Here is a 13,052-nt window from a genome sequence, read left to right as displayed (position 1 = left end):
CTCTTGCCCTGGGTGAACTCAGCCACAGCCCGAGGCTAAGAGCCCCAAACAAAGCTCTCTGCAGCCTGGGTTTCCTTCTCCAGCCCGGGGCCCACAGGTCCCTGCTTCCTGAGCATCTCACGCTGACGTCCTCCCGGTCAGCCCTGACCTCACGGTGTTTCCGCCTGAATCAGGACCCCTGAAGACCACTTCCAGGTGGGCCCCTGCCTCTCGCTCCTGGTTCTGGGCAGCCTCATCTCTTCTGGCAGGCTGCAGCAGCCTCCTTGCTGGTCTCCGGACCTACCCCTCCCTCCGTCCTCCTCCAAGCCGCTCCAGGGGTCTTCCTTAAGCCCACCATGGGACTCTTATATGGGGTCTCCTCTTCAGCCTGCTCCCAGGCTGCCATTTTGGATCTGGCCCATCTCTCTGGACCCATTTCTCCATTCTTTCTTGCCTCCATCTGGATCACCCTCAACGCATCCCTGCTCCTCATTTAAGGGTGTGCTCTGAGGACATCTCCTCCCAGAGGCCTTCCGTGATTACATTCTGTCCCCCTCCTCCCTCTTCCCATGCTCCCATAACCTTCACACTTTCTTTCCCATCCCTACCTGGCAACCTCTGCATCGCCGTCCTCACCCACCAACCCAATCCCACGACAGAAGTGGGGGAAGGGCTCGCTGAACCATTCTCTCCCAGCAGGTGGGTCTCAGTGGGAGCCACATTGGGGGAGCTTGGGAGAAATTGTCTTCTGCGTTTCAATTTTTGTTGTTATTGTTGCTCTTCATTAAAAAAAAAAAAGTCAAAAAGGTGTTCAAGGGAAACCGCATTTAATCCCACCATTTTCTAGTCCTTCCCCGTGGGCAGCCACGGTTGCAGGGTTGCTGTGTAATTCCCACCGTCATGACGGCTGTTCCGTCCCAGGGTTCAGCTCCAGCCCTACCACCCATCCGTCACTTGACCGTCTCCCGTCACTGCAGATGTGGGCCATTTCTAATTATTTTTCTTCTAGATGCTCATTGCAGGATCAATTTCATGCAGAGAGTTGTTTGTTTTTTTCTTTTTAAGGCTGTTGAATTATTTCTCTAGGCTGAATTCCCAGGAGTGGTTTTACTGGGTCAGAGGATATTGACTTCTTGTGGCTGTGGCCAAGAACCACTTTCCAAGAGAGTTGGGCCATTTTGTGGCAATAGGCCATCTTCGCCTGTCCTGGGGCTCCATTTTTGCACTGATTTAATAAATGTGTACAATGAAACTTCAAGATTGATTTAAACAGCTTTTCTTTGACATGGGCCAGCGTCTAACCCAAGCCTAGCAAGGTGACTGCCTCCCCGCAGTGGAGTGGGAGCCACAGCAAGAAATACTCTGATGATGGTCAGGGAGGGCCCTGAATTCAGGCAGCCACCATTTTTTGCTTTAACAGCCATCGTAGCTCACGTTCTCCGAGCAGTGACAGTGACCGTGGGTCAGACTCTGTGCAGGACCTCATTCGATCTCTGAGGGAGACACTATTCTATCTCCCTTTTACAAAGAAACAAAGGTTCAGAAAGGTTAGGAAACACCGCAGGTCACACAGCAGGGCGCCTCATTCAACGTGTCAATGTCTGGCTCCAGAGCTCTGGTTCCTCATTAACTCCAGACCCATCTGGAGAGTCAGACGTCACCACCTTCCAGAGCAGGGGAAAGACGGGCGAGGACCAAGTTGCTGGCTATTGCTCTGACTGCTCCTGCCTCAGGGCCCCTGGGGCAGTAGTGACAAAGCTGGTCCTCGATGTCGTCCTGCTTGTCCTGCTTGCTGTGAGGTAGTCAGGAGGACCTTCGCGCTAACAGCACCACCTACGCTTCCTCAGCGCTGACCGCATTCGTATTATGCATTCAGTCTTCGGTCCTGTACAGCGGGCCACATGCGCTCACATTTCACAAACGAGGAGATGGAGGCTCATAGAGGCTTGGAGTGGAGGGGCAGAGCCAGGCACTTCTCTGCCCCAGGCCTCCCTCGCCTGCCCTGCTCCAATTTCCCCCTCTAAAATGACCCCTGAACACCCTTGCTGGCGACGGCGACGGCACAGAGGAGAGTTTCGGCTTTCACCTTTGCAGGCGTCACTTTCCCTTTCTGGACCACAGTCTTCCAGTCTGTGAAATGGGTGGGAGGAGGGGCTGGCTTTGGTCTGGACCCGTTTGGGTTTTGAGTCCTGAGTTCTTGAGCAGATGGCTGCTGACTAGGAATTGCGTGGTGGTGGCGGGCGTGGGAGTTACATGTGCAGCCCCGTGTCCCCGCCACCCACTCCCAGCCGTCCTGTGGAATCTGCAGACAAACACAACGACTTAGAGGCTCTAATGGTGCCGTTCTAAAGCCTAGTGGTTGCTTCTGCGTTTCCCTTGCGCACTGAGAGCCGCCTACTCCAGAAGCTACTGCTCCAGATGGGCTGTCCCCAGTCCTGCCTCCTTGGCAGTGAGGGGGCTTGGGAAGAGGGAGTGACCAGGAGCCTGCAGGATGTGGGGGGAGAGGTTCCACCGATCGGCCTCGCGAGGGCCCCCCCACCAATGGAAGGTTTATGTGTGGGGTTTCTTCTGGAGCTCAGTGTGGACTAGTGAGCCCAGCACAGACTCTGGGGTCAGGTGACCTGGGTTCAAATGCCAGTCCTGTTACTTTGACAGCCTGAAATCTTAGGCAAGCTGCTTCCCTTTTTCAGCTCGGTTTCCCATCTGCGAAATGGAGATTAGAAGCAACCCCTCTGGCATGGGATAAGAGGTAACGGTGGAGCGTTTGGCGCAGGGGCTGGCAGGGAGGAAGAACGCTGACTGAGGACTGGCTGGGGTGCTGCATCCTGCCGCCTGCAGACCCTGCCAGCCCCTCCACTGTGACTGGCCTGCCCACCTCCAGGTGGGGTGCTCACATCAGGGGCCCTTGGCCTCCTACTGCTGCCAGCCACGCGTCTATTCCAGTGAGAAACTATTTTTTCTTTAAATTAAAAAAAAAATGTATTATCATCTTTAATTTGCTATAGGGCACTCACTCACCAAAGAGAGACAGAGAGAGATGGAAAGTGAAAAAGCAAGCTGCCAGGTCCAGGTCTTGAACCATGGTGGGCCATGTGGGAATCCAGCACCTTAGCTACCATGCCACCTGCTGGTCCTGAGATCTGACATTTTTTAAAAATTATTTATTTTATTTATTCATTCATTTATTTTAATTTGACCAGAGAGAGACAGAGGGAAAGTGAGAAAGCAAGCCACCAGGTCCAGGACTTGAACCGTGGTCAGCCATGTGGGAGTGTCCAGCACCTTAACCACCACGTGACCTGCTGGTCTCAAGAGCTGACTTTTTTAACCCCACCTCTCCGGGCTGCTTGCTGTGACTGCTTTGGTCTTCAGTTTCCCCATCCGTCAAGTGAGAGGGGATGGGCAGGATGCCTTAGGGAACCCCCCTTGCTCCATCATCTTCGGGCATGGATGCCCCTCATCCCTAGCAGGCCCCCCTTCCACAATAGTGACCTTTCCTGCCATTGTGCGAGAGCAGGAGCTGCTTAGAAGCATGCTTCGCCTGTGGGGCTTCCTGTCTTTTTGTGAAGGTACATCTTCCTTTTGATAGGTCAGAGCACAGGCCAGCATGGTGGTTAGGTGCTAGATCCCACATGGCTGACTCCACAGTTCGAGTCACAGACCCTGTGGCTTGAGAAACATGCCAGGCATGTGTATGTGCATGTCCAAAGTCTGAGGAGAGTGGAGAAGGGACTGTGGCGTGGCCATCCCGAGGGGTGCTTTCTCACTTCCCTCCCTCTCTATCTCCCTCTGTCTCTCTCTGGTGAGCACACACACGCTACGGCAAAACTCAAAAAAGAAAAGGAAGAGTGCACTCACATGGAGTCTTGAAAAAGCTCACAGAAGATGTGTGTTTTTCTTTGCATCAAAATAAACTCATCCTTTTTTGGGGGACTGCCATGAGGGCACATGCACTCTCTAGAAATAGAGATAGAAAGTGGGAAATCAACCCCCAGACGGGATGCCACAACACACTATCTTCTTGAGATTCTGGGCACACATGCACCCAGTGTGGTTTTCAGGCCGGGTCTGAGATGCAAACCGTGGTCAGCCTTGTAGGAATCCGGCACCTTAACCACCGTACCACCACCTGGCCCCAATAAATGTATATTGGGATGGCAGGAAAGTCATGGTATATTCTTATGTTTTTCTATGTAAAAATGTGTTGTGATTTTTCTGACAACCCAATACTTTCCCCTTTTCCATGAGCTTTTCAAAGTCCCCTCACACTTATAAAGGACACTTACCAGGCCAGCTCCATGGCCAGTGGTTAAGGGAGCTGGATCTCACCTGGCCGACCGCAGTTTGAATCCTGGCCCTGGCGGCTCAAAGTACACACTAGGTATGCATGCAGGCCTGCCCAGAACACCAACAGGACAGAGAGATGTAGGATTTGCAGCATGACCTGGCCCATTGAGGGATGCTTTCTCCTTCCCCCTCTTTTTCTGTTTCTCTCTAGTGAGCACACGTGCCCTCTGGCAAAAATAATGAACAAATGAAAGATACAAATCTTACATGGACAGCTCAGTAAAAGTGTATTTATGAGTGGCCGGCAGGTGGTATGGTGGTTGAGGTGCTGGATTCCCACATGGCAGACCGCAATTCGATTCCTGGACCTGGCAGCTTGCTTTCTCACTTTCCCTTTCTCTCTCTTTCTATCTCTCTCTGGTCAAATGGAAAAAATAACAATAATAAATAAAATTAAATTCTGTAAAAAATGTATTTATGGAGACATCCATGAATACATGAAAGCATCCCCCAGATCAAGAATCAGAGCATTTCCAGAACCCCAGAAAGCTCCCCTGTACCCTCCCAAGTCCAGACTTCCCCAAAGATAACAACTATTCCAACTTCTGCGCCCACAGGGCAGTGGATGAACCTCCCGCAAAGGAGCCAGACAACCGTACTTCCATTCAACCTGACGTCCGTGGTCTCCGGTCATGTGGTGTTTCGTCGTGTGGTGTACCTTAGTTCCCTCCCGGTCTAGCATAGACACCAGGGCGGTTTCTGCTCTCAGGGACTCGGCTGCTGTGAACGGTCTTATGCTGTCTTCTTGTGGCTCTCGTCCCTCCTTTCTCCGCGCCTGGCCCAGGTGTGGGATGCCTGGGCCGTGGGAGGGGCATATATTTGGCATCAGTAGGCACCACCAAGTGACTGTGAGAGTTTCCACGCCCACCTGCCTGAAACCTTGCCAGCCTCGGGCGGTCACGGTGAAGCCTCTCGGTTGTGGTGGGCGTGTAGTGGACTCGTGGTTGTCGTTCGTGCGTCTCGGTGAGTCATGGTGCCGAGCACCTTCTCCTGTGTTTACTGGCCATTTGGTGAAGGGTGTGAGGGAAACAGGGCAGAGGCTGGTGCTCTGCTCCGCCGAGTGAAGACGTGGCAGGGTCTCCCCAGGACAGTCTTGGGTGCATTATCCCCAAAGAACCGTGCGGCTGGGGCTAAGATGACCTACCCCAAAGGGAAGCACTTGTGTGCCCCCACGGCTCTCACTTTACTCCAGGGAGGCTCAGAGATGCTGAGGGACTTGCCTCAAACACAGCACAGCAGAGACCAGGCTGAGACCAAGGAGAAAGGAGGACCACTTCAGGGCTACGTAAGGGTCAGAGTGGGCGGCAGAGTCGGGGACCTACTCTACCGCAGTTCTGGAAGACACGTGGCCGACTGCAGGTTCAGGTCGGCAGCCTGCTTGACTAGAACACACTGGATGAGTGTGCCCAAGATCCCGACAAGCTGAAGGGCTGAGGGAAGGGGACTGCAGCCTGGCCAGACCCTGTCGAGGTACTGCTCTCTGTCACATGTGTGCACGTGCTTGCTATCATAACAAAAGAAAGGAACTTTACCATCAGAGCCATGCGAGTAATGGCCGACTCTCACATAGCCACGTCCTGTGCCCACCTGAGAGCATTATGTCCGTCAACTCGTTCATCTCCACCACTGCTGTGAGCAAATAGGACCATCTTACCCTTTGGGCTACTGGGGAAACTGAGGCATGGCGTCTTTACATAACAAGGTCACTCAGCTGGTGGAGCCAGGGTGTGAGCCAGGCAGGGCTCACGTCGGATTTGGTGATCAGGTAGGGGAGATGAGAGCTGGCAGCCCACGATGCTGCCCTGGGCAGCGGTAGGCTGGGCAGAGGGTGGGGCTCTGGCCCTGGAGTCCTGCACCTTCCTTCTGCTCTTTGCAGGAAGGGAGGAGACCCTGGGCAGGGACAAGGTGCTGAGGTTCCTTTGTCCTCCCAACCTGCTGTCCCTGGCGGGACCCTCCTATTAAGCACGCTTTGTGAAGCCACCTCCCTTCACAGAGTTGATGAAGCCTGCTGGGCCTTCCCAGCCTTCTTTTTTTCCCTACCATTATTTTATTTATTATTTTTATTTACTACTTCCAGAGACAAACACATGGTGGGGGGGGGTGAGAAAGCAAGCCTCCAGATCCAGAACTCGAACCATGCTCGGCCATGTGGGAGTCCAACGCCCTTAATCACCATGCCACCTGCCCGTCCCCCATTCTTCTTGTACCTCTGGGACCCCTCCTACTGGCCCTCAAGTTAGGCAAGGCAGCCAACACTGCACCTATTGGCCAGACCAATGAACTGGCAAGGTTGGACCGAGGAGCGAGCAAGTTCCAGAGTCAGGTGGGCCAGGCTGTTGTCCCAGCTCTGTGACTTTGCAGCCGTGTGACCTTAGACAGCCAACTTCCCTCTCTGAGCCCCAGCCCCTCCTCTGGAAAGTGGCCCTCCGAACTTCCCCAGGTACAGAAGCTGAGAACGTGTGCACAGCTTTTCCCTAGAGCCACAGGTCTGGGCCAGCATGCTTGTTGGGGACAGCTTCTGCTCTTAGCGTTCCTATTGAGTCCCAGTGAGCCAGCGCTTCGGCGGCCAAGCTGGCTCATTAGCACTCGATAGAACCGTGGCTCTGGCTGTGGCCAGATACTTACCCCAAACCCCACCCTGAACACCCAGAGGGACAGTGAGTTCTGAGTCCCCATTTTCCTGCCCCATCAGGAGCTGAGTGGGGGCGATGGCATCAGCACCCCCACCATCTTAAGTCAGGGGCCCACTAGGCACCGGGCCAGAGCCCACGCACACAGCCTGCACCCACAGCAGATGGGAAGTGGGGGTGGGGGGCTCGTGTTCTGATTCAGACACCAGAGTGGGGGTGCTCACACACGATCCAGGGAGCCCACCTCCTCACTGGCCTTCCCAGGGCCCTGCGGCGCTGGTGGCTCTGACAGAACAGCTTGTGTGCCGCCTCCCACCCCAGCCCGCACGTTTTCTCTTGCATTCGGCGTCTGTACGAACAGCCCTCCCTGGCCCATTCGTCCTGGCCGTCCCCTCCTCGGTGGGAGGGAGGATGCTTTGCTGGAGAGACGGGTGTTGGCTTTGCCCAGCCGACAATTCAAAAGGACATTGACGTAGGGACCAGCAGTTAGCGTAATGGCTGTGTCGCTGGACTCCCATGTAGTCGACCGCCGTTCGCGTCCCGGACCCAGGGGCTTTAACTCACGCCGGGCATGTGTGCGTACCCAAGATCCCGAGAGGAGAATGGAGGAGAAGGGATTGCAGCGTGGCCATCCCCCCTGGGGAGTGATTTCTCGCTTTCTCTGTCTCTCTGTCTGTCTGGCGAACGCACGTGCCCTACAGCAAAAACCTCTCCAAAAAAAAAAAAAAAAAAAGGACATTGATGTAGACAGTTGAAAAGGTCTTCTGCCTTGGTGTCCCCATCTGCAAAATGGGCATACAGAGAGTACCAGCGTCACCCAGTGGCTGTGATGGCCCTTGAGTAAACACAGAAGGTGCCAAGGATGGCTAGGCACATGACTCCACTCAGCGTGTACCCCGTGTCAAGGCTCTGAGCCAGGCCCTGGGCCGGGGCTCTCTCACACGCCATCACTGAACCCTGAACAGAGCCCTGTAAGCTGGTCAGTCCACATCCCATTTCATAGGTGAGGAAAAATGACCCAAGAGGTGACCCCACTATGGGGTGCAGTGGCAAAGCCGGAGCCAGTCCCTCCAGTTCTGCAGTGTGACAGAACTGTCATATCACTGTCCGTGTCGACACTGAGCATGCATAGTCCTCTGCCCCCCTGCTTATCCGCTAGTCACATGGCTGCAAATGGGCTCAGAGAGGCTAAGGGACCTGCCCAATGTCACCCAGCAAATGATCAGCATCCCAGGCCACTTGCCCGGAGCTGCAGGGCCCCCCTCCGCCCAGCTCAGGGCCCTCTAGAAATATGTGGGTTTTCTGTTTTGCCTTCAGCTGAGTTTCAGCACCTGGGACAGTGCCCAGCACACAATAAATGCTCAGCGAGTATTTGCTTAACAAATTATTTGCTTAGTGAACAAACCTGAGAGTTCAGTGAGCTCAGGTTTACGACTTACGCCTGGGGCAAGGCCCAGGGCCAGGCTGAGCAGGAACTTACCATGTCCTGAGGGCACGTAGAACCCTCACACCTGCCTGTGGGGAACATGGCGGGAGCCAGGGGAAGATTGCACTCAGCCAGCAGCTCACTGGATTATTAACCTCCTGCTGAGGTTTCTGTGATGTGTTGACCAGAGACGGCCCCCTCTGAGAGTTTGAACCTGCTACCTCACCTGCCTTTCTTCCACCCAAAAGGGTTTCCTCTGCAGGAGAGAGGGGGTACAGAGGCCCCAGATCTCTTGTCCATTGGGGTCTTAAAACGTGAATAGGTGTGTGTGGGGTTGAACGCTTTGTCCTCATCCCAGCCAATGGGGCAAGTCAGAGCCCACCCTGGAACACTCCGCCCTAGGCAGTAACTGCTCTGTTTACTGGCATTTACCACTTCCTCCTCCCCACAGCCCTCCTGAGAGGTGCAGTCATCCTGTGAATAAACACGTTCAGAGAGGTCAGGGGTTTTCCCAGAGACACAGCACCTCAGTTCCCTGAGCTGACTGACGCTAGAACCTATGACCCTGGAACAGCCATCCTGCCAGAGCCCTGTCCCAGAAGCCCCTGGTTTGTGCCCCTGGTCTGCCCAGTGACCACACAGAGCCTCACACACCGCACCGTACTGTTCTAGAGAAGCCTGGAGAGTGAACAGGTGGAAACTGAGACAGAAGGTCCCTTGCCAGTCCGTCAGCACACAGCCTTCTAGATGAGGAGGACAGGGCAGTGGCTTTCAGCCCACCTGCACGCCAGAGCCCCTGAGAGCGTGGGCAGCACCTCAGTGCCTGCCCTCGCACCCTGCTGTAGGCTGAGAGACCCTGGAGGGCCGGCCCGGCTCTGCCTGCTGCTCACTGGTGTGTGTGTACCAGCCCTGAGGCAGAGCCTGCCAGGCCCCAGGGCATGCTTGGTGCCTGCAGTGGGTATCACATCTCTGTCTTACAGAGAGGAAGTCCAGGTTCACCTGGGGCCGCACAGCAGGGCACCCCATGCTGCCCTTCTCCCTTCAGTGACCTCACACGTCCCCCTTTCTCTGCAGCAGGAGCTCCCGGCCCGTGTGAACTTCTCAGCAGCCCCAGCCCCGGCGCCCGTGGTGCCCACCGCCCTGCACTCCAAGATGGATGAACTGGAGGGGCAGCTGCTGGCCAAGGTGCTGGCCCTGGAGAAGGAGCGTGCAGCCCTGAGTCACAGCAGCCACCAGCAGCAGCAGGAGGTGGAGAAGGAGCTGGGCGCCCTGCAGGGCCGCGTGACCGAGCTAGAGCACGGTGGGTATAGGGGCAAGGCCTTGGTCCTAGAGCAGGTCCTCAGAGGGGCAGGTTCACTGGAAAGCTGTGCCCGGGCTGTCCAGAACAAAGCTGGACAGGAAGCTGGGGAGGAGGCTGCAGGAAGCAGGAGGGCCGTGATCATTTTCAGTGTTATTAACAACGGTCACTGGCTGGCACTTCATGTGTCCGGGGAGTGGGCTAAATACCGGACACATCAAATACCGTGACATAGTCTTCGCAAACTGTGCTGGGATTTTCATGTTGAGGGAACTGAAGCTCAGAGAGGGCGAGTGATTTGCCCAAGATCACACAGCCAATGTGTAGCAGATCTAGACCTCCAACCCAATCTAGCTCCACAGCCAGGCGATTAACCGCCCATAAGACAGCACCTTCAGTGCATCCGTCAGGAGTCCGTCATTCATTTAGTAACGGGCCCAGCAGGTCAGAGAAGCATGATGGATGGGGTCCAGGCTGAGCACTGGGAGGCCTGGATCCTGCTTCCACAACTGTCACTGGCTTGTTTTCTGACCTCAGGAGGCCACTTTCTTTCCCTGGGTCTTGGTTTTCTTGATCTGAGGATGAAGGGGTGAAAATCGTGAGCCCTCGGGGAGCTTTTGGCTTTGAAACCTCGTGAGGCCCACCCTTAAGGGCTTGAGGACAGAGAGAAGCCAGGAGCAATTTGCTGGAGCTGGCTTGGGTGCAGACCAGGAATTTAGGAGAAGACACTCCAGGTGGCTTCCTTGAGGAGGTGGCTCTCAAGCTTGTTCTTGATAGCAGAAGGGGAAGGCACATTTCAGAGTTGGGGAGTTGCGGGAGCAGGAGAGAGCCCTCCATCCTTACTCAGCTCAGTCCTGCCTCTGGCCCCTACACCGAGTCTCCTAAGGGATCAGAGAAATGTCCTCTGACCCAGCTGGACCTGCATGCTCACGGGCAGTAAGTCGCCTCTTTCTTAGGGTTCAGCTTCCCCTTCTATAAGGGATTCAAGAGGCAGTCCCTGAGCCCTTCTTCTCTCACCACAATGACTATATCAGCTCCACCCGCAAACCCTGACCACATCTGGGGCCCTGGGCCCACCATTCCTGGCAGCCCACTACCCCAGCCCTTTTTTTCTTTCTTTCTTTTTTTTTTTTTTTTTGAGAGTTTTTTTGCTATAGGGCATGTGTGCTCGTCAGACAGACAGAGAGATAGAGAGACAGAAAATGAGAAATCACCCCCCGGGGGGAAGGCCATGCTGCAATCCCTTCTCCTCCATGCTCCTCTTGGGATCTTGGGCACGCACGCACACGCGCCTGGCGTGAGTTTTAAGCCACTGGGTCTGGGACGCGAACCGTGGTTGATCATGTGGGAGTCAGCGACATAGCCATTACGCTAACTACTGGACCCGTCCCAGCCCTTACCAATGAGCTGGGGAAGAGGTTTCCCCAGGAGGCAGTTGTCACAAGGTGGTGACATGCAGATGGTAGTGCCCATGGCTCCTGCTCCAGAGGTGTGTATGGTGGGTGTGTCCCCTCTCCTCAGAGTGGCAACTCTTCAACCTACCCCTGTAGAAAGCCCTCTGATATTCACCACGTAGAATCCCAGAAACGCTGAGCTGGAAGAGACCCTAAAGATCAGGGAGTCCCAAGGTTTTGTTAAAAAACAATCCAGTTCGGGACCAGCAGTTAGCGTAATGGCGATGTCGCTGGACTCCCATGTAATCGACCTCAGTTTGCGTCCCGGACCCGGTGGCTTAAAACTCATGCCCGGCACGTGTGCTTGCGTGCCCAAGATCCCAAGAGGAGAATGGAGGAGAAGGGATTGAGGTGTGACCATCCCCCCCGGGTGGTGATTTCTCATTCTGTCTCTGTGTTTCTCTCTGTCTGTCTGGCGAGCACACACACCCAATAGCAAAAAAAAAAAAAAAGAAAAGAAAAAAACAAAAATAATGCAGTTCTATCACATCCCAGCTGTGTGACCCTGAGGAGATTACTTAACCTCTCTGTGCCAAGGCTTCCTCAGCTGTAAAATGAGGATTATAATAGCATCTACCTTCTGGGGTTGTTACAAGGAATGAGACAGTATGTGCAAAAAGCATGTAGAACAGCCCTGCAGTGAAGAAAGCACTTCATGTTGCTCTTCAATAAGCAGTTCTCCAAGGTGGCCATAATCTGCTAGCTAGCATTTATTGAACAGTTACTGCTCCTTTGCATGTTCTGTCTTGCTCAACCCTCACACAACCCCGGAAGACAGAAGGTGAGAGTGCTACCCCATTTTACTGGGGACACTATTGGAGTTAAGTTTGACTCATTGAGGGTCATATGACTGGGACATGATGGAGACAGGATCTGAACTCTGAATACCTCAGGTCCATAACCCTTGGGCTTTAACCACCTGCCTTGGTACAGAGGCAGAGGGGAGAAGGCCATGGAGGCTCCTGGCACTGTAGCAGATGCCAGGAACCATTAACCTCATTTCAGAGTGTGCCCTGTCTGCCCACTGACCCCCACAGTATCTCCCTACCCACCCCCCAGGGCCCTCAGCCTACAGCCCCCCGGATGCCTTCAAGATCAGCATCCCCATCCGCAACAACTACATGTACGCCCGCGTGCGGAAGGCGCTGCCCGAGCTCTACGCCTTCACCGCCTGCATGTGGCTGCGCTCCAGGTTGAACGGCCCCGGCCAGGGCACCCCGTTCTCCTACTCGGTGCCCGGGCAGGCCAATGAGATCGTGCTGCTGGAGGCCGGCCAGGACCCCATGGAGCTGCTGATCAATGACAAGGTGTGTGGGGCTGGGGAAGGCAGTGGTGGCAGGGGTGCAAGGGTGCGGGGGGCCAGGAAGCTGGGTGCCCTTCCAGGAGCACCTGCGCCATGCTGGCTCCAGACATGGGGTGGCCCTTTGTGGGCTCCTGCTCAGCATATTCAGTATATATTAAATGCCTACTGTATGTCAAACTGGGTTCTGGGAATACAAAGACAGCCTGGACATGGGCAGCTGAAGGGGGCATGTGCCCAGTGGCAACTGTGTTCCCATTTTACATGGGGGCATGAGGGATACCCACACAGGCAGAGTGGCTCCCCAAGACCCAGCTGTGACAACAGGGCTGAGGGTGTCTGTCCACCAACACCCTGCTCCTTCCCCTGGACAAGGAAAGGGAGGAAAGGAGGTGCAGTAACCTGCCTGGGAGGCAGCAGGGAGTTCTCAGGGCTCCGCCCATCCCACCCTCCAAAGCAAGCCCATTTGCCCTCCTCACTGCAGGGAGTCGGCAGGAGTGTGAACAGTGCTCTGGGGCCCGCATGCTGGATTCGAGTCTTGGTTCTGCATCTTATTCACCATGCGACTGTAGGCTGGTCACTTACCTGCCTTGTGCCTCGGTTTCCTCATCTGCCAAGC

The 13,052-nt window shown here is 54.9% G+C and overlaps 1 protein-coding gene across 1 annotated transcript in view; it reads left to right on the top strand.

Annotated features, from left to right (window-relative positions):
- Nucleotides 1-13,052, top strand: part of NPTXR (neuronal pentraxin receptor) — a 32,476-nt gene that overhangs the window by 16,568 nt on the left and 2,856 nt on the right. The window contains exons 6-7 of the mRNA XM_006155381.1: nt 9,457-9,682; nt 12,193-12,440. Coding sequence (XP_006155443.1) covers nt 9,457-9,682; nt 12,193-12,440 — 474 coding nt within the window. The remainder of the gene's footprint in view (nt 1-9,456; nt 9,683-12,192; nt 12,441-13,052) is intronic.

This window comes from Tupaia chinensis, unplaced genomic scaffold (assembly GCF_000334495.1).
Source record: "Tupaia chinensis unplaced genomic scaffold, TupChi_1.0 Scaffold000450_1, whole genome shotgun sequence".
Lineage (NCBI taxonomy): Eukaryota > Metazoa > Chordata > Mammalia > Scandentia > Tupaiidae > Tupaia > Tupaia belangeri.
This window is presented reverse-complemented; position numbering and strand designations above follow the sequence as displayed.